This window comes from Euleptes europaea, chromosome 1 (assembly GCF_029931775.1).
Source record: "Euleptes europaea isolate rEulEur1 chromosome 1, rEulEur1.hap1, whole genome shotgun sequence".
Classification (NCBI taxonomy): Eukaryota; Metazoa; Chordata; class Lepidosauria; order Squamata; family Sphaerodactylidae; genus Euleptes; species Euleptes europaea.
In genome coordinates, this window is record NC_079312.1 from 122,556,255 (window position 1) to 122,578,903 (window position 22,649).

The 22,649-nt window shown below is 41.9% G+C and overlaps 1 protein-coding gene across 1 annotated transcript in view; it reads left to right on the forward strand.

The window, feature by feature from the left end:
- Positions 1-17,030, forward strand: part of LOC130479149 (myosin-4-like) — a 29,982-nt gene extending 12,952 nt beyond the window's left edge. The window contains exons 17-39 of the mRNA XM_056851494.1: positions 310-397; positions 488-605; positions 1,072-1,195; positions 1,280-1,416; positions 1,912-2,167; positions 2,974-3,216; positions 3,317-3,493; positions 3,573-3,718; positions 3,841-3,931; positions 4,023-4,412; positions 4,916-5,042; positions 6,773-6,891; positions 7,290-7,486; positions 9,160-9,343; positions 9,438-9,603; positions 9,981-10,105; positions 10,370-10,678; positions 10,773-10,976; positions 11,406-11,531; positions 11,624-11,794; positions 12,433-12,537; positions 14,565-14,660; positions 16,740-17,030. Of these exons, the coding sequence (XP_056707472.1) occupies positions 310-397; positions 488-605; positions 1,072-1,195; positions 1,280-1,416; positions 1,912-2,167; positions 2,974-3,216; positions 3,317-3,493; positions 3,573-3,718; positions 3,841-3,931; positions 4,023-4,412; positions 4,916-5,042; positions 6,773-6,891; positions 7,290-7,486; positions 9,160-9,343; positions 9,438-9,603; positions 9,981-10,105; positions 10,370-10,678; positions 10,773-10,976; positions 11,406-11,531; positions 11,624-11,794; positions 12,433-12,537; positions 14,565-14,660; positions 16,740-16,892 (3,852 nt within the window). The 3' untranslated portion in view covers positions 16,893-17,030. The remainder of the gene's footprint in view (positions 1-309; positions 398-487; positions 606-1,071; positions 1,196-1,279; positions 1,417-1,911; positions 2,168-2,973; positions 3,217-3,316; positions 3,494-3,572; positions 3,719-3,840; positions 3,932-4,022; positions 4,413-4,915; positions 5,043-6,772; positions 6,892-7,289; positions 7,487-9,159; positions 9,344-9,437; positions 9,604-9,980; positions 10,106-10,369; positions 10,679-10,772; positions 10,977-11,405; positions 11,532-11,623; positions 11,795-12,432; positions 12,538-14,564; positions 14,661-16,739) is intronic.
- The last annotated feature ends 5,619 nt before the right edge of the window (positions 17,031-22,649 follow it).

The following is a 22,649-nucleotide window of genomic DNA, read 5'->3' on the forward strand; positions in this document are numbered from 1 at the left end:
AGGAAATTCACAACTACCTCCCCCACAATACACCCAGTGACCCCTACTCCAGGCCCAGAAAGTGGCCAAGATTCCCTCTCATCATATGCTTAAGGTTATAGAATCAGGAAAACAGCTTTGGGCTGATCGTGGAATCCAAAGAGTATAGATTCCTGGAGGAGAAATATGAATTAGTTTTCTCTGCAATAGCTCCTCCTGACAAAGTGGTAGGCTGCTGATCAGCTTCAGAAATGGCTTGCCTGTGTAGCAGTCCAAGGGAATTGTGCTTCATCCACATATAGATTGTAATACCAGCTTCTGGTCCCACAGGAGAACTTAAACAAGCTGATGAGCAATCTGAGGAGTACTCACCCTCACTTTGTGCGCTGCCTCATTCCCAATGAAACTAAAACTCCCGGTAAGATATTGAGATGAAAAGAGAAGTGTGATGCATCAGTTTCCCTTGAGTCCTACCATGTAGCACTAACCCACGCTCTCATACTCTAAGGTGCCATGGAGCATGAACTGGTATTGCATCAGCTGAGGTGTAATGGAGTGCTGGAAGGCATCAGAATTTGCCGGAAGGGATTCCCCAGCAGAATCATTTACGGTGACTTCAAACAGAGGTTAGTTAGTATGCTCTACATGAATTTACTATTGTATCTCTTCGTTCTGTTTCAAAAGCTATTTTCAGCATAACACAGTAAACTTGATTTTAAAGTCTCTTAAATTAATTAACGTATATATATTTATAATGTACAGATTAAGGAAGTGAGGATGGACAAAGACATAAACTAGTCATTCTGCACTTTACAAAGATATTTATGATTATTATTTTTGTATAGCATCGACTTTTAACAGCACAACAATGGGGCTTCAAGAAAAGCGTTATAGACTAGGTAGATGGTGACACAGTTCTTTATTAATTTGTTAGTAAACTAAAGCATATGAAGGGAGAGTTATCTAGGCATGAGACTGGCATTCTACGGCAAAATTTGGGTTTTTTTTCTCTTATTGATGCTTACAAATGAAAAAGAAATGAGTGTTATATAACGATTTAGAAAAAAATACCTGTAATTTTTTCCTCAACAGGTACAGGATATTAAATGCAAGTGCCATCCCAGAGGGACAGTTCATGGATAGCAAGAAGGCTTCAGAGAAACTTCTTGGATCTATTGATGTTGATCACACCCAGTATAAATTTGGCCACACCAAGGTAAAATTATTCAGGCGGACAAGAATGAAACATCTGGCTTTGTTGGAACAATGACCAATATTGACAAATATTTTACTTCTCTAGGTGTTCTTCAAAGCTGGCCTTCTGGGGACTCTAGAGGAGATGAGAGATGACAAGTTGGCCCAGCTGATTACACGTACACAAGCCGTGTGCCGTGGCTACGTGACGAGGCTGGAATTCAAGAAAATGATGGAAAGGAGGTAGCATTTTTGAAATCTTTGACAGAATTCATGACCCAACGAGTCTAACCACTACACAGACATGACAGCACTATAAACTGCTGTTAGGGCCATAAAGTATGTGGCAGCAAATTTATGAATTTGCCATAGTGTTTATGTGGTGGGCACACATGGCCAATCCCAGCTCCATGGCAGAAGGAACTATATTTATGCCATAGAAAACATGCATTTGCTGCACATAAACTCTATATTTTAGAGGTCCATGTAACAAGTTTGAGAAGCAAACCTTAATAATGTACTGTGTGACATAATAAGGTAGCATTATAAATTCTTACATATGGCCCCACCCCTTTTTCAAATTCTCTTTCTATAATATAGTATGAATGTTACAGAATGGGTTGGAATGAGGAGTGGAATGAATTGTAGACCAGATTTAACAAACTTCCCTAGTGGTTCATAGCACAGCATAATTTTTAATGGACTCATCTTTAAGATGTTATGTTGTCTTCCTTACAGGGAATCCATCTTTACTATTCAGTACAATGTCCGTTCATTCATGAATGTCAAGACCTGGCCTTGGATGAAGCTGTACTTTAAGATCAAGCCGCTGCTGAAAAGTGCCGAGTCAGAGAAGGAGATGGCCAACATGAAGGAAGAGTTTGAGAAAACTAAGGAAGACCTTGCCAAGTCAGAGGCTAAACGGAAGGAACTGGAAGAAAAAATGGTGTCTCTGATGCAAGAGAAAAATGACTTGCAGCTCCAAGTCCAAGCTGTAAGCATTACTAGTGACAGTATACATTTTTTTGTTCTATTAAGTCTCGGTGGTATAGCTTAGAAGTTCAAGCACTGCAGGGAAATTTCCAAAAGTGACAGGGGTTAACTAGGATTTTCCATAAATATGGCTACACTTAATAAATGTATGTGTGAGCGAGAGAGCATTTAGTGTAGCCAGTGATAAATCCTTTTTTGCCTGTAAAAGACATTTTCGTTACATTAACCAGATATTCAGAGAACCAGTGTGGTATAGTGCTTAAGAGTGATGCTTAGGAGCGGTGGACTCTAATATGGAGAACTGGGTTTGATTCCCCACTCCTCTACATGAGCGGCAGACTCTAATCTGGTGAATCGGGTTGGTTTCCCCACTCCTGCACATGAAGCCAGCTGGGTGACTGTGGGCTAGTCACAGTTCTCTTAGAGCTCCGTCAGCCTCCCCTACCTAAAAGGGTGTCTGTTGTGGGGAGGGGAAGGGAAGGTGATTGTAAGCCAGTTTGCTTCGTCCTTAACTGGTAGAGAAAGTTGTCATATAAAAACCAGCTCTTCTTCTTCATCATCAACCTGAATCAGATTGCTTTGAATAGATGGGCATATCTGGAAACCATTACATCACTTCCCCCAATACTTCAGTTTAGTCTCAGGAATGGAACTACCCTGGCTAGAGAACTGGCCCCATTAATTTCAATGGTGGGAACAAATCCATATGTTATATTAGAAGATTGGTTCAAACCATTGGTTCAAATCATGAAGTTCTGTATCAGGGCAATGACACTGTTCTGGGAATTACATGTTTTTCATTGGTAGGAATCAGATGGCATGGCAGATGCCGAGGAGAGATGTGACCAGCTGATCAAAACCAAAATCCAGTTGGAGGCCAAAATTAAGGAGCTGACTGAACGAGCAGAAGATGAAGAGGAAATGAATGCTGAGCTGACAGCCAAGAAGAGGAAGCTGGAAGATGAATGCTCAGAGCTGAAGAAAGACATTGATGATCTTGAGTTAACACTGGCCAAGGTTGAAAAGGAAAAGCATGCCACTGAGAACAAGGTACTGCCCAGAATACAGTCAAATCCATAACAAATAGTCAAAATGTACTATTGTCATCGTATACTATAATCAAATTTTGGGTCTATTTCCATTTTAAAAGGTGAAAAACCTTACTGAAGAGATGGCAGTTTTGGATGAGAACATTGCCAAGCTGACCAAGGAAAAGAAAGCCCTCCAAGAAGCCCATCAACAGACCTTGGATGACCTGCAGGCAGAAGAGGACAAAGTGAATACTCTGACCAAAGCAAAGACCAAGCTGGAGCAGCAAGTGGACGATGTGAGCATAATAGTATGGGGAATAACAGCTCTGAGATAGACTTCTGTTGGCAGGGTCTTTATGACTTCTTTCTCTTCAGCTTGAAGGGTCACTGGAGCAAGAAAAGAAGCTTCGCATGGACCTTGAAAGAGCCAAGAGGAAGCTTGAAGGGGATCTGAAGCTGGCCCAGGAATCTACAATGGATTTGGAGAATGACAAACAGCAACTGGATGAAAAGCTTAAGAAGTAAGTATCATTTATTTATTTGGATGATTTTTGTGGAGGTCATTGTACCACACCTTTAATTAGGGATCTTTGGACCATACATTAGATATGGACTCTCACACATTATGTTTTGTTGTAAAAAGGAAAGACTTTGAAATCAGCCAACTGCAAAGCAAAATTGAAGATGAGCAGGCCTTAGGCTCTCAGCTTCAGAAGAAGATCAAGGAGCTACAGGCAAGTTACATCATGGTCTCCTTGGGACTGAGTGAATTAATTCATCAGGGAAGCAGGTTTGACTCTTAATGTTTGCTTCCTTTTTTTCAAGGCCCGTATTGAGGAACTGGAGGAGGAGATTGAGGCTGAACGTGCATCTCGGGCTAAAGCAGAGAAGCAGCGGGGTGATCTCTCTAGGGAACTTGAAGAGATTAGTGAGCGCCTGGAGGAAGCTGGTGGGGCAACAGCAGCTCAGATTGAGATGAACAAGAAACGTGAGGCAGAATTCCAGAAAATGCGCCGGGACCTTGAAGAGGCTACTCTGCAGCATGAAGCCACATCAGCTGCCCTCCGCAAGAAGCATGCAGACAGCTCGGCTGAACTTGGGGAACAAATTGATAACCTGCAGCGTGTGAAACAGAAGCTGGAGAAGGAAAAGAGTGAGCTGAAGATGGAGATCGATGACCTTGCCAGCAACATGGAATCTGTCTCCAAATCCAAGGTTTTGCTCTTTAGTACATTAGAATACAATTTACATTTAATGTTGTTGAAAACTAAAATTATCCATACTGATGTAGGAGTCTTGCAACCTAATTCTAACATTTATTCCAGAAGCTTCTAAGTATTGGGGGTGTAGTGTACTTAACAGCTATATTAGCAAAACAGTAAATTTTGACAATATGCCAGCAGTGTAAATGCAAACAAAGACAAATTCACCAGGGATCTGGGTGCCAGAAATTAAATTTTAATGAAAACTTAAACAAGGAGGATTGCTTCAAGAATGTGCTATACTGTTAATTAGATTTGTTCCAAAAATTGTTTTTGATTATGGCTGGAATAAAGCCTACATGATCTGGCACAGACACAAGTTTATCAGTAAACCCATTTGTATTATTTTCCACATGTGGTCAAATTTTCACCTTTGCAGTTCAATGTGTACCATTTCTCACTTTTACACTGAAATATCCTTAAAATGAATATTGTATCTCCTTTTGCTCATTTCAGTCAGCTCTTGAGAAATTAAGCCGTTCCTTGGAAGATCAGCTCAGTGAAGTTAAAGCAAAGGAGGAAGAACACCAGCGCACAATTAATGATCTGAGTGCTCAAAGAGCTCGTCTACAGACAGAAACAGGTAAGACTGGTTATAAATGACATAAGAATTATAGCAAACTTTATATGCTGAAAAGGACTGTCTTGGTCTTGCCATCCCAGGAGCACTGTGAAAAATCACCCAAACCAGAAAGTTAGCAAGCAGATAAAAGCAGTGTAAGTCTAGGCTGAGTTCAAAAACTAAATGGCAAAGAATGGCAAAGAAGCTAGCCAAAGAATGGCGAAGAAGCTAGCCAAAAGGTAACCAAGGACTACATACAGAGCTACAATGGCTTCTGGGTAGAACCTGAAGAGTTTATAGTACTGGCAGTCTTGCTGGTCTGTCAGTGGGAACCCTGATCCTGGAAATAGATATGAGAGGACTTTATCTTCAGAAGCTAAGTTAGGGAGAAATGAAGCATTGTGCTTCCTTGCAAGTACTTCTCTATGTAAGAATAGCTTCAAGTTAACCATTTCTGTTGTTCCTGGGTCATGGAGTGATCGCAGGAGTACTGTGGTCTGGGAGGGGGGCAAGGAAGGCAGCATGGTATAGCCCAATCTCGTCAGATCTCAGAAGCTAAGCAGGGTCAGCCCTGGTTAGTATTTGGATGGGAGACCACCAAGGAATACCAGGGTTGCTATGTGGAGGAAGGCACTGGCAAACCACCTCGGTTAGTCTCTTGCCTTGAAAACCCCATAAGGGATTGCCATAAGTCAGCTGCGACTTGACGGCACGATATATACACACACATCCACATGGTACGGGGAGTAGTACGGGCATGGGTCAAGGTTCACATGTTGGGATTCTTGGATCTGGTAGATTCCAAGTGTCCTCCATAGATGTTATTTAAGAGTCTCCACTTGGAGGTACCATTCCTCCAAGACTCAGGGTGTGCTAGGGTCTGCCATGGGTTCTCCCTCCTCTTCTGAAGAGTTTCCCTTAGGCTCAGGGAGCTAACAGATCCTGACATGGTATTGTATATGTGATTGATTCTACTGCTAGTAATTATTATATGAGAGAGAAAAAGGAAATGTGAAAATACTATTTTATACCAAACTATCTTGAGAGAACCATTGGCTAAACAAATGCTGCCAGCTCAAATGTGCAGCCACTTTTAATTCAGATGACTCCTCTGTAATGTTCAAATGGAATGTTTCATGTCTCTCTTGGAATCAGAGCTTCTACATGTCATTGCAGGGGAAACATGACAAGTTTATTTTCTTCTTAATTTGTAGAGTGGATGTGATATATGTTGGGGGGGGAGGAAAATAACCCATTTGCTTCTTTAGGGGTAATATCCCAGCACTGACCAGGTGCAGAATATTCCACCTTTTTAACAGCAGAGTCCTTAAACAGCCGGTTTTATGAACGTGGAGGAATTTTGAATAGCACACATATCAAATGTTCGAGAAAAACTGTTTTAATAAATATTCATAAAGTCATTCAAAGCAAACATCATTTTTCTTAAGAGGTTTCTGTAACTTTTACCTCATTTAAAAAAAGCAAAACAGTATAATGGCTTGAGAGAGTGCTAGTTAGCGATAACTGTCAACGGAAGGTAGGGGCTGCTTCTAGAGGAGGAAAGAACCCTCTGTCACTCAAATTAGGCTCCAGAGAATTTCCAACAATATACTTCAAAGATTTGGGTTAAATACAGCATATTACTAATTTTATTATTTTTTAGATTTTTTCTATTGTTCCTCTTCTTATTATCTTTTCAAAAATAATTTCAGACCAGTGCTATTCAATCTCCTCTATTCTGTCCTCTTTAGGTGAATTTGCACGTCAGGTAGAGGAAAAAGATTCTCTGATTTCCCAACTCTCAAGGGCCAAGCAAGGCTTTACCCAACAGATTGAAGAACTGAAGAGGCAACTTGAAGAAGAAACAAAGGTGTGCTTTATGTCTGCAACTGGTAGACAGTTTCTGCAGTGCTGTAATACTACTCTGCACAAAGCAGAAAAGAACCATAGTGTCTGAGAGCATCATATAAAATAACAATATTGTACAGACAAGTATATACAAAGAATTGTTAAGTTGCCTGGGGTTTGCAATTTACTTTGCAGTATACATTTAGTAAAAACTAGATTGCCCTAAAGGTTTGTAAACTAAAAGTCATAACACAGGTGGGGAAAGAGAACATTAATTTTCATTTTGTTGATTTTTCTTCAGTTTAATTTGTGATTATACATTCATTGTTTTATCATTGGAAATAAGAATATACTTATTCTCAGAAAGGTTGGCAAAAAAGATGTAGGGAAAGCACTGAACAAATTAATTATTTTGTGCAGGCAAAGAATGCACTGGCCCATGGTTTGCAATCTGCTCGCCATGACTGTGACTTGCTGCGGGAGCAATTTGAAGAGGAGCAGGAAGCCAAGGCTGAGCTGCAACGGGCCATGTCCAAGGCCAACAGTGAGGTTGCCCAATGGAGGACCAAATATGAGACCGATGCCATTCAGCGCACTGAGGAACTTGAAGAGGCCAAGTATGTGTGTGTGTTGGGGGGTGGGGGTGGAAACCGAGGACAGGAATTTCGGGATGAGTGTTATTGCTCTAAATGTTAGTCAGGGTCCTACATGAAGTTATGAATATGTTGTCAGCTTTCTAACACTGCACACCAGATGTCTGTTTGGTTCTACAACCCTAATCTTATTGTATTGTTTACTGAATACCCCTTCCTGTTGACTGTATTGACTCACTCTTTGTAGTCCGTCTTGAGTCCAAGTGAGAAAGGCGGACTATAAATGACACAAATAAGTAAATAAATTACCCATTTTTGTACATATTGTGGTCAGAAGAGAGACAGGCTTGTGTTTAACAAGCTCTACGTAAAACAGTTTTTGAGTTCTAATTCCCCAGCCTTGTGTAAATTAAAACGTTATTTCTTTTATGCCTAATTTAAATATTATTTGCTTTCTGCAAATTTTAAGTAGCCCAGTAATACATTCCAGGTTGATTGCCTATGAGGTTTAACTCAGACTATATTCTTTGTTCCCATTTATTTTTACGACAAAAGAGAATCCAGAGATGGGGTCCCTGAAACAATCCATATATGATCCAGTATTTTAGATTAATTAAGGCTCTATTCACGCATTGCTTGATAAGCGCAATAAGTAATCTCCTGAACATATGAAACAGTAATCACAGATAGAGAATCACAAATTAGATTTTCTTATCACGTGCCTTTTACATTCTTCTTTCAGTCAGCAAATATTGAGAAATCTAACAGCGCATTCCTCAAATGCGCTGGCGGCCGTGGCGAAAGGCCTTAGGAGGCCAACGAAGGCCTCCGCCAGTGCAGAGGCCCACACTGCTGGCGCCCAGATGGTGCACACCAGCATGAGTGGCCCCAGTGCTGGCGTGCAGGCCCGGATGCCAGTCCCCAGCCGCTGCCACGGCAGCGCTGGGCCCAGACACTGCCGCAGCCTCCTGCCTCCAGCACCGGCCGCAACGGCAAGCCGGGAGGTGTTCTGGCACCCCGGGAGGCATTCCCGGGGCGTAACAGCGCCTCAGGAGGTGTTCCCGGGGTGTTCCAGCGCCAGGTGAGGGGTGGGGCCGATGTTAGTTGGCCTCCCGAGCTGTTTCATTTCAGGAATGCCCCTTTTTGTTTTGCAAAGATACGCCAGCTTTTTGCTGGCGTAACTCCTGTGCAACGCTATGAGGGTTGCATGGGTTTTTGTTGCCGCTGGGTTGCCTCCTAAGCCCGGCGCAGGCATTCCTTTCAGGAATGTGCTGTTAATATGGTATATGGATTTGTGTTACAGCCCTGTTTGTAATGGCCTTAACTATTTGAAGTTTTAAAATTATCATCACTTCAAAATAATAACCCTCAGAGGTCTGACATGCCTGATCTGTGTACCAAATTGCAGGATGCACATGCCAGTGGTAACTGAGAATAGCACATTGCCATGTCCTAAAAAATGCTTACAGAAAAGAAAAAAGAAATCTCAAAGAAATATTCTCATGTCAAAATGTATTGCTGGTTCATTTGCTTTAAAGATATTGCAATTGAATTATCTCTTCGATGCTTCACATAAATGAAGAGTCGGTATTGTAAATGAAACAAAAGATATGCTATGTTTATAACAGGATGGCAAAGCTCTTCCTTCAATTGCCTAAAGAGATAAATGCTGTTTACTTCCAATATTTTTCCTTCAGGAAAAAGCTTGCCCAGCGCCTGCAGGATGCTGAAGAGCACGTAGAGGCTGTGAATTCCAAGTGTGCCTCCCTTGAGAAGACAAAGCAGAGACTTCAGAACGAAGTGGAGGACCTGATGATTGACGTGGAAAGGTCTAACGCCGCCTGCGCAGCACTAGATAAGAAACAGAAGAACTTTGACAAGGTAGTTTTAGCCACCGTAAAAACCACTTGGGCATATTGCACAAAAGCCTCCCGACCAGTGAACTCATGGACCATTTCGTGGTGGTGCTTTGCAGGTTCTGGCAGAATGGAAACAGAAATTTGAGGAAGCTCAGTCTGAACTGGAAGCTTCACAGAAGGAGACCCGCTCTCTCAGCACGGAGCTCTTCAAGATGAAGAATTCTTATGAGGAGTCCCTGGATCAGCTGGAAACGCTGAAACGCGAGAATAAGAATCTTCAACGTAAATTCATTATTTTCTTTTCTAATCTGGATATATAGCACTGTATTCCCAACAGTTAGAAGCTAGTGCATGACTTTTACTGGTGAAGCAAATTGGTGATTATGCCTTACATTAAAGGAAACATTTGGATGCAATATGCTCAAATCGCCCTTCCTCTGAAAGCTGAACAGACACTCACTTATAAGAATTTAAACTTTGCCAATGACGTGATTGGCAAAATGCACCTTAATGCTCTGGCCCATATGGATGTCTCATGAAAACACTCTTTCCCTAACATCCAGAGTATATTTGCTTCACCCCATCCTATATCTTCATCCGAATAAACACTCTTTTGTCATTTTTCTGTAATTGTCTAACATTTATGTGTTAACCAACAGAGGAGATATCCGACCTCACGGAACAGATTGCTGAAGGAGGGAAGGCCATCCATGAACTGGAAAAAGTGAAGAAACAGATTGAGCAAGAGAAATCTGAACTTCACGCTTCTCTTGAGGAAGCTGAGGTAAACATGAGATGGGTCATAGAGAAAACTGGACAAGAAACTCTTGTCCTAGGAGATGCTGTAAACCACTAGGGCACAATTCAAAAAGCAAACTGAAAAATATGAACATAAAACTGATCTAAACAGTTTTGATGTGCTGATGGCTACAGAAAAGAAGGCAGAATGTTCTGTGTTAAATATACTGTCGACTGCATTTTAATACAATAGAAAAAAGCTGCGAATTATAGTTCATTATTACCAGCTGTAATAAATGGTTTCCTTTAGGCTTCACTGGAACATGAAGAAGGCAAAATCCTCCGCATTCAACTTGAGCTCAACCAGGTGAAGTCTGACATTGATAGGAGAATTGCAGAGAAGGATGAGGAAATTGATCAGTTGAAGAGGAATCACCTGAGAGTGGTAGAGTCCATGCAGAGTACTCTAGATGCTGAAGTGAGGAGCAGGAACGACGCCTTAAGGATAAAGAAGAAGATGGAGGGAGATCTGAATGAAATGGAAATCCAGCTGAGCCATGCCAACCGCCAAGCTGCTGAAGCATTCAAGAACCTCAGGAACACACAAGGACAGCTCAAGGTATATGTAGGGAAATTTCAGGCTATTGGCCAAGAAACGTTGATGCTGTGATAACAACAAACATTTAAAGACACACAATAACTTTGTTTGACAGGATACACAACTGCATTTGGATGACGCTGTGAGGAGTCAAGATGACCTGAAGGAACAGGTGGCCATGGTGGAGCGCAGAGCTAACCTGATGCAGGCTGAGATTGAAGAGCTCCGGGCAGCCCTGGAACAGACAGAAAGGGGCAGGAAAGTGGCTGAACAGGAGCTCCTGGATGCCAGTGAACGCGTGCAGCTCCTCCACACTCAGGTCAGCTTCTAATGAACAGTGTACCCTTACACAGTCCCTGAGAGAGAAGAATAGACTGTATACAGGCCCTGTTCTAGAAGGCAATGACTGAGCTTGATGAATATGTTAGGAAAGTCTGCTGTTTCCCTGTCTTGTGTTGTGATGGTTGTGATGTTCTTTTGAAAAATATGAAAACTATGCCTGAGTAATACTTGTCAGGCTTGATATAAAACATGAATGGGGATTAAGAAGATTATTGTTAAATCCCATGACAGAATTTTTGGTCTCCCTTGGGATTCTGAAGGGGGTTTAGAAGTAAGGCTAGAAGTAAGGGAGTTTAGAAGTAAGGCACTCATTTGGCACTCTCTTGTAAAACATTCTTAATATTTGACAATTTTAGGCAATCTTTTCTATTCAAGCAATAATGCTAAACCTTTTTCCCCCAAACAGAACACCAGCTTGATCAACACCAAGAAGAAGCTGGAAACAGACATTGCCCAAATCCAGGGTGAAGTGGAAGAGACAGTTCAGGAAGCACGCAACGCAGAAGAGAAGGCCAAGAAGGCCATCACTGATGTGAGTTGGAGGGAGTTTTTCTTTGAAAAGTCTAACCTGGCTTTCATTGGCGTGGCTGGTTTCTTGAATTGGACTGATTTCGATATTAATAGGCAGCCATGATGGCAGAGGAGCTGAAGAAGGAGCAAGACACCAGTGCCCACCTGGAGAGGATGAAGAAGAACCTTGAGCAGACCGTGAAGGACCTGCAGCACCGTCTTGATGAGGCAGAACAGCTGGCAATGAAAGGTGGCAAGAAGCAGCTCCAGAAACTGGAGGCTAGAGTGAGTAGCCGCAATAAATAGGTCCCTACTAGCTGAGGCTTACAAGGAATTGCAAAAAGGAGGAACCATTTGGAAATACTATCCCACTTTTTGAAATCTTCCCCACCAGAATTCCCTACATTCTCCATGGGTTCAGCTGCTTGAGTTCTCCCCCTCTTTTCCTTTAACACTCAGCTGCTCTCAAAATCCCATCCCTTCTGGAATGTTTTCATTACTCATCAAGGTTGCTTTTGAGGAGTTTTTTTCCCTTTCCTTTTTTGATTAAGTTAGAAAGTGATGGGTTGGATCCAAAATAAATCTACTATTTCCATCAATTCTCCCTTCCCACTGCAGCCTCCTCTCATGTCATTTCTCAGGGTCCTCTATCCCCCAGGAGTAGCATTTTGTGAAGATCAGTGGGCTAGAGAGGCAGGAAGGTTCCATTCTGCCATTAGGAAGTTTAATTTGGATCCAACCCTATATTTTTTGGTATACCAAGGGAAATCTCCCAAATAGGTAGAGACCCATAACTGTATGTAGGTGACCTGGGTTTGATTCTCTCGCTAGCCATATGGGGGCTACGTATTTTACTATTTGATATAATGATCCTTCTAATTCTGATATATGTTACAACTGAAATCTTCAATTTCTCTTTTCAGGTACGGGAGTTAGAATCAGAAGTTGAGAATGAACAAAAGCGCAGTGCTGATGCTATTAAGGGTGTACGTAAATATGAGAGACGGGTTAAAGAGCTGTCTTACCAGGTGAGCATGATAAAAATTTCCCTGTGGTAAACAGTCTAGTTGAGCCCTGACCTGGATGGCCCAGACTAGCCTGATCTTGTCAGATCCCAGAAGCTAAGCAGGGTCAGCCCTGGTTAGTATTTGGATGGGAGACCACCAAAGAATACCAGGGTTGCTATGCAGAGGAAGGCACTGGCAAACCACCTCTGTTAGTCTCTTGCCATGAAAACCCCCAAAAGCGGTCGCCATAAGTCAGCTGCGACTTGACGGCACTTTACATACACACACAGTCTAGTGACATTATTAATAAGTCTAATTTGACATTTATAACAGTGCAAAGAAAGAATAACACAAATACCAGAAGGGCCATTAAACCAAACAAAAATAAGAAAACTCAGGAAAAACAGTCTCCCATAGGAAAGGTATTCTTGCCATTTATTAAAGGAGTCACTGATAGGATGGAGAAACTTTTGAAAAAACATAACCTACAAACAGTGTTTAAACCCACCAAGAAAATACAACAGATGCTACGATCAGCAAAAGAGACCCCCTCACCTCTGTAGGAGTATATAGTATACCTTGCAGCTGTGGACAAGTTTACATGGGGACCACACAACGCAGCATACAAACAAGGATAAAAGAACATGAAAGATACTGCAGACTTGGCCAACCTGAGAAATCAGCAGTGGCTGAACATGGACTGACACAAACAGGACACAGGGTCTTATTCCAGGACACTGAAATACTGGACAATTCTACCAACTATTTTGTCAGATTGCACAGAGAAGCCATTGAAATTCATAAACATCAGCACAACTTTAACAGAAGAGAGTTAAAAATGAATAAGGCTTGGCTTCGTGTCCTGAAAACCTCCAGACTAACAAAGACTACACTCCACAATAGCCATGTGGATTAGCTTTGGATTTCACACATTAACAGATCACTTCAGGATACAATGGTTCCATATTAACATACCACACCCTCTTTAGCACATTATCTTGATACTTACAGGACAATGATTAGCACGTTACCTTTGATACTTTTTGCTGGACAATGATTCAGCTCAAATCCAACCCCTTTCTGACTATATATTACTCTTCCTACACACTTGACACTGAGAGACACTGTCCTTCAGTGTTACTCCTCTGAAGATGCCTGCCACAGCTGCGGGCGAAATGTCAGGAAAGAAAATACCGAGACCACGGTTACACAGCCCGGATAACCTACAAGAACCAATGAACTCTGACCGTGAAAGCCTTCGACAATATTTTTAATAACACAAATAATTCAAAATCACAATAATGGTTATGTAGGTGTATATTTATTTATATCCTACAATTACTGGGCAGTAGATTACAATGTTATGAAATGGAAAATAATTGTCTGCGCAGAAGTAGAGTAATACAGATTAAATACTGACCCATCTGTTTATTGTTCCCCTTTCCCTGTTTCAATATAATTAACACAATCACTGCCAGTACTCTAAAGAGCAATATGAAAATGTTAATACCATTCCACACTATGCTAACCTTAATTCCACCTAATCCAAACTACCCCAGTGGATGTGCCCTCATGAATACACTGCTTGTAATCATGCCTTTAACCTCCCTAATTTATTGTATTTTACTACAACCCCAAGCATATTGTTCTAGTCTGCTTTATTCATCCTTCTGTTTTAGAAAAATGGATTATTTAGGAAAGGCTGGACTGAAGGGGGAAATAAATTATATACAAAAATGCAACTACAATACCTTTATTGGCATCTTGAAATAATAAAACATGCTGAACAGCTGGCTAAAATAGGTTAAGATCATTCTTATTATTCATTAGTAGTTTATCAATTAAAATTGAAGTTTTATGAAGTACTTAAACTCTCTTGAACCGGATGATCTTTGAAAGTTCTCTCAGTGAGGGCTGTAGCTGAAAAGGAGGGTTACTAGAGCAGTGAGGTTCTTGTCCTGATCTGCTAAAAGAAAGCGAGTCAGATCCCTTTTTGATCAATTATATACACTTACATTTTCCCCCTCCATTATCCAAATTTTGTTCAGTCTGAGGAAGATCGAAAGAATGTTTTAAGGCTTCAGGATCTGGTGGATAAACTCCAGCTCAAAGTGAAAGCATACAAGAGACAATCTGAAGAAACTGTAAGTACTCCTTAGGAAAATAATTACATTTCAATTTAATTTGACAAGTTAGAATATGGTGTTTGATTAATAAGCCTGTAGATGTGTAGGGGGGAGGGAGGCAGCATGGTACAGCCTGATCTTGTCAGATGTCAGAACGAAGCCAAGCAGGGTTGGCAAGTTGGTACCTGGATGGGCAACCTCCGAGGACAACTCTGCCGAGGAAGGCAATGGCAAACACCCTCTGCTTCTCACATGCATTGAAAGCCTCTTGCTGGGGTTGCCTTAAGTCAGCTGAGACTTGACGGCACTTACGTACGTAGAAGGTTATGACACTGTTTAAAACTGTGGATGGGGAAAGGGTAAATAAAAATGGTTTTCAGAAGAAGTACCAAATTCAGTCATGAATCCAACAGTATTGCTTCACTGGAGGGATGATACTACGGCAAGTTGAATTAGATGTAATTCATATAGAAGCCCAGATTAGTTCAGCACATCCTTCAACTTTCTGACAACAAAAAATTGCTAGATGTTAATTAGTACAGGGAAGGAAAATGAAATCTGACGTCTCTTTGTCAAGGCTGCAGCCATTTCCTGCTGCTTGTAGAATTGAGTTTGCCGTCTTTTCCCCCTCCTAGGATCCTCAATCTTTATGTCAACATGACTAGATGAAATTTAATAGTTGAAACTTCTCCTAGCAGTGAGATACAGGGAGGGAAAAGGGCACAAGTACTGGGCATAAGAACATAACAAGAGCCTGTTGGATCACACCAGTGCTCCGTCTAGTCCAGCAGACTGTTTCACACAGTGTCATTGGAACCCGCTTGTATATAAAAGGTGTTATACTAGTATATATTGGGATGAGACCTTGAAAATATACCTTATGGTATACTTTTAGGGTTGCCAGGTCCCTCTTCACCACCATCAGGAGGTTTTTGGTTCAGAGCCTGAGGAGGGCGGGGGTTGGGGAGGGACTTCATAATGCCATAGAGTTCAATTGCCAAAGCAGCCATTTTCTCCAGGTGAACTGATCTCTATCGGCTGGAGATCAGTTGTAATAGCAGGAGATCTCCAGCTAGTACCTGGAGATTGGCAACCCTATACACTTTGCTTTCTTCTCCCTTAGTAAGTGCATCTAATTTTAAACACCAAATATACATTGTTCTCAATTGCTCCGAATAAAATCCTCCCAGTTTTGAATATGCTTTATGTTATACTTCCAAGTGCCTTATGTTCTCTGATTCCTGTGTCATCTTCTGGATATATACATGCAAGCCAGAGCTCCAGAAAACCATGTCTGCCTGAATCATTTGATTAAAAGTAACATCATCTCATTAACTTTAAATTGTATCCCATCAGCTTCTTCCAAAATACATCTGTCAAAATATTCCTGTATGACTGGTTTGTGGTATGACTGGTTTGTGGTATATATTCAACTTGTAAGATTATTTCAAATACTGTTATATAAGTGGATGCTGTATGTTACATCCACTATGTATATTTTTGTATATTAGTTGTGTAGAAATATTTTTGATGAATATCTCATGATGAGTTATAACCTACTTATGTTGAACTTATTTAAAAGATCATATGTTTATAATCTATCAATGTTGTAATATTTTATTTTAGTGTGTCTAGCTGACATTTTTAGTACCTTTTCATTCCCCCCTTTTTCTTGGTTTGTGGATCAGGCTGCCGATGTAATTACATCTACATTGGGCATATACATTCTACTTTTATTGGGCATATACATTCTACTTTTCATATAGACTGTCCTTACCCAACATTCTAGGGTCTCATGAACTTTTAAATTGTGCTGGCTAGATTAGTCCTCGAAAACTTACAAACTAAATCCAGCTCTTCACTAAGCTAAACAGAAACTACGTTAAATTGACATTATAAGCACTTTTAACGTGAATTTCCGCTGCCTTATGTTGAGAAACGACGGATCCCCTTACCACTGATCCCTGGGTTGCGGGGCCATGCCGGGAGTCCGGGACTCGGCCAGCTTACTCCTCGGCGGGCGAGGGGGGAGTCAAGCCGGGGCCTGAAGTAGAATATTTAATACTTTGATTTTCATAATTCTTTTGCCTTTCTCAGGAGGAACAATCAAACCTCAGCCTCTCCAAGTTCCGCAAAATTCAGCATGAGCTGGAAGAGGCTGAAGAGCGGGCTGACATTGCAGAGTCCCAGGTTAACAAAATGCGGGTGAAGTCTCGCGATGCTGGAAAGTCAATCAAAAGCGAAGAATAAGCTTGCCTAGAGGCTGAAGGTGAATGAAGAAACGCACAAAATGTGAAGATCTTTGCCACCTTGCTGTGTAATTATTGTTTATTCTGTCCTCAGGTGTCTAGGAAATAAAGATTGTAGGAACCTTTGCATACATAAAAACGTGTAAACTTTTTTTTTAATGAATCCTGCCCTTCCTCACATTATTTCTGGCCCTTGTTCATGACATGACCTGGCCCTTCCTCATGAGATGGCTCTTCCTCATGAAATGGCCCTTCTTCATGAGATGGCTTATCAGCCCCCAAAATGACAAATAAAACTAACTGAACATTGGAGCCATTTTGTTACTATTCACACTGACTTATTCCTATAATTACATATTCTTTTTGTGGTTCCTAGTTCAAATGTTATATATCAATAAACTTCCCCTAAACAGACTTCAAACTAAAACCATGTTCCAATGTACGCACGCTAGTAAGGATGGCTCAGATTCTTTCTAATCCTTTTTTGGACAGACATAGCTGGATTTTTTCTTTAGAATGTCCCTGCTCATTTGTAAAGACCATTAACTGAGGGCTGGTGTAAACTCTGCATTCTTCAATTAGAGGCAGTTCTAACAGGCAACTGCTCCATATCTTTTTTAAATAAAAATTATGAATAAACAAGCTACAAGAACTAGGGAAGGTAACCAAAGTGTATATCAAAAGGCTTAAGCTTAGAACATAAACTTGCAGTTAACAAGGGAGATATTTACACTACAAATTAACCCAACTCCAATGTCCATTCTTAAAATTCTCATGTTAAGACTTAAACCAAACATTACTTTACAGAATAATTTATTAGTGTCCCATGGGGGTCCCAATTTCTTCAGCAGCTCAGGCTGTCAGAACCTGTTGTTGTTTTTGCTATTCTTTCACTATGACCTAGGGATGCCACCAGGCATCCCTAGAAAAATATCTGTTTCCTTTGTGTGTGTGTAAAGTGCCGTCAAGTCACAGCTGACTTATGGCGACCCCTTTTGGGGGGGTTTCATGGCAAGAGACTAACAGAGGTGGTTTGCCAGCACCTTCCTCTGCACAGCAACCCTGGTATTCCTTGGTGGTCTCCCATCCAAATACTAACCAGGGCTGACCCTGCTTAGCTTCTGAGATCTGACGAGATCAGGCTAGCCTGGGCCATCCAGAGGCTTAATGGAATGTTATTTACCAGGTGTTATAATTTACCTCCATGCCATGAAAAACTTCAGCTGCCCATTTCTACACCTTCAGCCTCTATTAAAGGGACAGAACTTTTTCTACAGTCCTGTAGGCAACCCTATGTAGCAAGTCATTCCCTGTATTAGCAAAAAGAAATGTCCAGCAATATTCCCAATGTCCTACTCTTGTCCATTGTATGGGGACAGAATATAACACTGGTAGTGTTGGCAGAAAATAGTGAACTTGAAACCTTTCTATTCTTTGGCTCCATCATCAACCAAAAGGGAGACTGCAGCCAAGAAATCAGAGGGAGATTGAGGCTGGGAAGGGCAGCCATGAAGGAGCTAGAAACTATTCTTAAATGTAAGGATGCATCACTGGCAACCAAGATCAAGATAATTCATGCCATTGTATTCCCTATTATTATGTATGGGTGGGAAAGCTGGACAATGAAGAAAGCTGATAGGAAGAAAGTCGATTCCTTTGAAATGTGGTATTGGGAGAAGAGTATTATGGATACCGTGGATTGCCAAAAAACCAAATCAGTGTTATAGATCAAATCAAGCCTGAACTGATCCTAGAAGCTAACATGACTAAACTGAGGCTATCATACTTTGGTCACATTCTGAGAAGATAAGAGTCACTGGAAAAGACAACCATGCTAGGAAAAGTTGAAGGCAGAAGGAAAAGAGGAAGACCCAACAAGAGATGGATTGACTCTAAAGGAAGCCACGACCTCAATTTGCAAGACCTGAGCAAGGCTGTTAAAGATAGGATGTTTTGGAGGACATTGTTTCATAGGGTCACCATTAGTCAGAAGCAACTTGACGGCATTTAACAGACACACACACACAGAGATGGGAGATGGTTCTGCTTTAATGCTAAAAATGAAGCCCAAATTACCACTCCTGAGTGAACAGGCCATTCTGCTTCCATATTAACTTAGCATGAAGAACAGGATTGGTAACAACCTGGAGTTAAAAATGTCCCTTTGATATGTAGAAATGGGCTGGTGAAGCTTTTCATGGCATGGAGATGAGTAACATCATCTAAATGGCATCCTAGTAAGCGTCTATTAAAGGGACAGTATTTTTCCCCCTCTAGGAAACTAGCAGCCCTATGCCATGCAGAATTAGAGGGGATGGCAATGTAGGAGACAGTCTCTATCACAGATGCTCCTACCCTTGCAGGAAAATATGGTAAGGAAGTTAGAATGACACTCCAATCCCAAAAACTAGAAGGAACTAAGAGCTGTGCATGTACACTGCCAAAGGAATCCAGAAACAAGGGCCTAAAAGAAAGGAGATTTGGTTTGTCAGATGTGTGTTCAGTAGTACACATTCTGCAAGCCCAATCCACTCCCTAAAGTGGGTTTTTAAACTGTGTAAGAATTTTGTGGATATCAAGTTATAAGAACCTCTATGACATGCAGCCCTGTCAAAATTCCTAAGGAAATGATCTCCAGTATAAGATGATGGGTTTTATTTGGACAACAGCTTTAATTACACTGAATTTGTATAGCTAAAAAACACTGGACAATTACAGTACAAAAGTTATCCAGGCAGAAGCTATACATTCTTCACTCCCACCAACTCATCTCCAGCAGCTTTTCTCCATGAAGTTGGCCATTTCTTATTTATTGAAAGATGCCCTACATTAATTTATGTTGATACATCTTTTGTATTCTCAAAAATTCAAATACAGTGATAGTCTTGGTACTAGCCCAGCCAAATTTAAAGGGCATATAATTATGGTTGCCTGACGGTTTCAACAAAAATAGTGGACACACTTAATAAAAAGTTGTTGCCTCCCCCCCCCCCCGCAATATTCATGATAGGGAACATTTATGAAGAACAATCTATGTTGCATCTTATATTTTACATCAGATTTTGTAGCTTTTATAGATTTTTTTAGCCCTGAAGCTAAAAACATGTTTGCCTCACTATCAAGGAGCAGAGTTGCCAACACCATGGAGAAAAGATGTTCTGCCCTTTTAGCAGAGGCTTAATGGCACGTAATTTACATTAAGCTTCTGTTTAAGGGGCAAGACATTTTATCTCCAGGTTTTCAACCTGAATACTATGGACTGTATGACATTGTATTGCTCCCCTCCCCAAACTCCACCCCCAAAATCTCCAGGAATTAACCAACCTGGAGCTGGCAACCCTATGCTGGGGTCATATTACCAGTAGCTTTACAGCCTATTACAGCAGCTCAGCCAGGCAGCATATTTCTCAGAGAGGACAGTTGAGACGTAATTCACAAAGCCACTTTCTCTGTGTGTGGAGCTATCTCTTTAAGGCCTAAAACGCACAACCACTTACCGCGGTTTCTGCCCAGGCTCCTCCCCGTTCCAGCCAGGATTAAATGAACCCGGGCCGGGGGAGTATCTGTACGCATGACCCATGGCGAAACTGTGCGCTGCTCCGTCCGTGCAAACAGAAAACGCGGGAGCAACGAACTTCCTGGTCGTCCAGCAACGCCCCCTCCCCCTGGTGATTGGTCGATTCACTCTCACTGACCAACCACAGCCTCTGGTGTCCACGCCCCGCTTCCGGGGAAGTTGAACGAGCCAGGGATAACGTTTTGGCTCCTCGAGAGCAAATCCGGGTTTGTTTTGGGTCGACACATCGCTCGGCCAGCAGCAAATCAAGTGCCATTTGTTTGCGAGGATTTGATCCTGGGTGAAATTGGGAATCCACAGGGAGGAGCCTGGGCAGAAACCGCGGTAAGTGGCCATGCGTTTTAGGCCTAAGAGAAGCTCACAAAAACTGCTTACCAACAAATTCCGAGATAAAAGTTGCCTGCCTGAGGCCTAAAGTTGCCAACTCGGGCCTAGGAAATCCCTCAAGAGTCTGGGGCAGTGCCTATGGAGGGGGGAATTTGGGAAGGGGTTTGATCTAGAACACTGGTTCCCAACCAGGGGTCCGTGGACCCCCAGGGGTCCGTGAGAACTAAATTAAGGTCCGCGAAACAAAGTTATAAACCCTAAATAAATTAATATTTTCAATTAAAAGTTCTCTATTATAAAAATATATATTCAAATATTATTCTAAGTTTAATGTTTAACTAACAGTTATGATTAAAGTTTATTTTCAAATTCTCTGAATTTTTTATTTTGAACCTTGGGGTCCCAGCACCGAACAAAAAAGTCCTAGTGGTCCCTGGTCAAAATAAGGTTGGGAACCACTGATCTAGAATCTGTGGTATACCGTAGAGTTTTCCCCCTGGAGCTGCCATTTTCTCCAGGAAAACTGACCTCTATAGTCTGCAGATCAGCTGGGTAATTATGGAGGTTATCCATTCTGCACAGGCTTAATAAACCAGCTGAATTGCAAGTTCATTCTCTTACTCTTTATATGATCATAAGCACTCTGCATCACAGGCCTTTCTTCCAGAAGGACTCTTCTCTCATGCACACAAGGTTGCCAGCGCTCAGGCAGGAAATATCTGAAGATTTGGAGGGTGGAGCCTGAGGAGGGTGGGGTTTGGGGAAGGGATAGGCTTGCCAGGTCCCTCTTTGCCACTGGCAGTGAAGTGCCCTGGTTGTCTTGTAGAGTCCAATGAAGACAACAAGGAGGAAGTTAAGAAGAGTAACAGTTCTTTATTTAGCTAAACACAGACCTGGGGGTGGAATAACCCACAAAAAAGATGTGCAGAGTTACTCGCCCGAGAACCAAAGGAAAGTCAGTATCATTTATGCATTCGCATGGGGCAGGCCCATGGCTGCTGAGAAGCAGATTGATACACAAAAGCACCAATGCACATTAAGTGTCTACTTCACTCTGATTAGCATAACCTATAGATATTGGCCGAAGGCGTCACTTAGTGAGTGCCTGATCTTGTGAGCTCGGTAACCAGAAACCACATTCCTGAAGATGAACGTAATTCAGAGCTCTCTACTGGTGAGAGGCCGTACCTAGCACAGAGAGCATGATTTGTTGGTTCATGGCTCCCGGATGCCAACTTCCCAAAGCTTCCATGTGTGTGCGTATGAATACATAGTGTTCTAAACCAGCCCTTATATCTGGGCATTACAGCAGGAGGTTTTGGGGGCGGAGCCTGAGGAGGGCATGGTTTGGGGAGGGACTTCAATGCTGTAGAGTCCAATTGCCAAAGTGGCCATTTTCTCCAGGTGAAGCGGTCTCTATCGGCTGGAGATCAGTTGTAATATCAGGAGATCTCCAACTAGTACCTGGAGGTTTGCAGTCCTAGTAAGGGAGGACTTCTATCAGGTATCATCCATAGAGTCTACCTTCCAAGGTGGCCATTTTCTCCAGGTGAACTGCTCTCTTTTGCTTGAAACTCAGTTGTAATCCCAGGAGATCTCCAGCTACCACCTGGAGGCTGGCAACCCTGCATACACAATGACTCTCACGCTTCCAGAAAATTCTATCTCCCTTAAGCAACGGACTCTTCACATTCAGGGACAATGTCAGCATCGTAAGTCTGGGGCCAGTTTGGTCCTTTCCCTTTTATAATTTCAAAGGCCGTGAGTGGAGGCTAGGATTCTACCTGACCATCAGAGGTTAGTCAGCATCTCTTTCCTTCCCCAGCTGTCTTCCTCTCCTCCCCTAAACCTTGA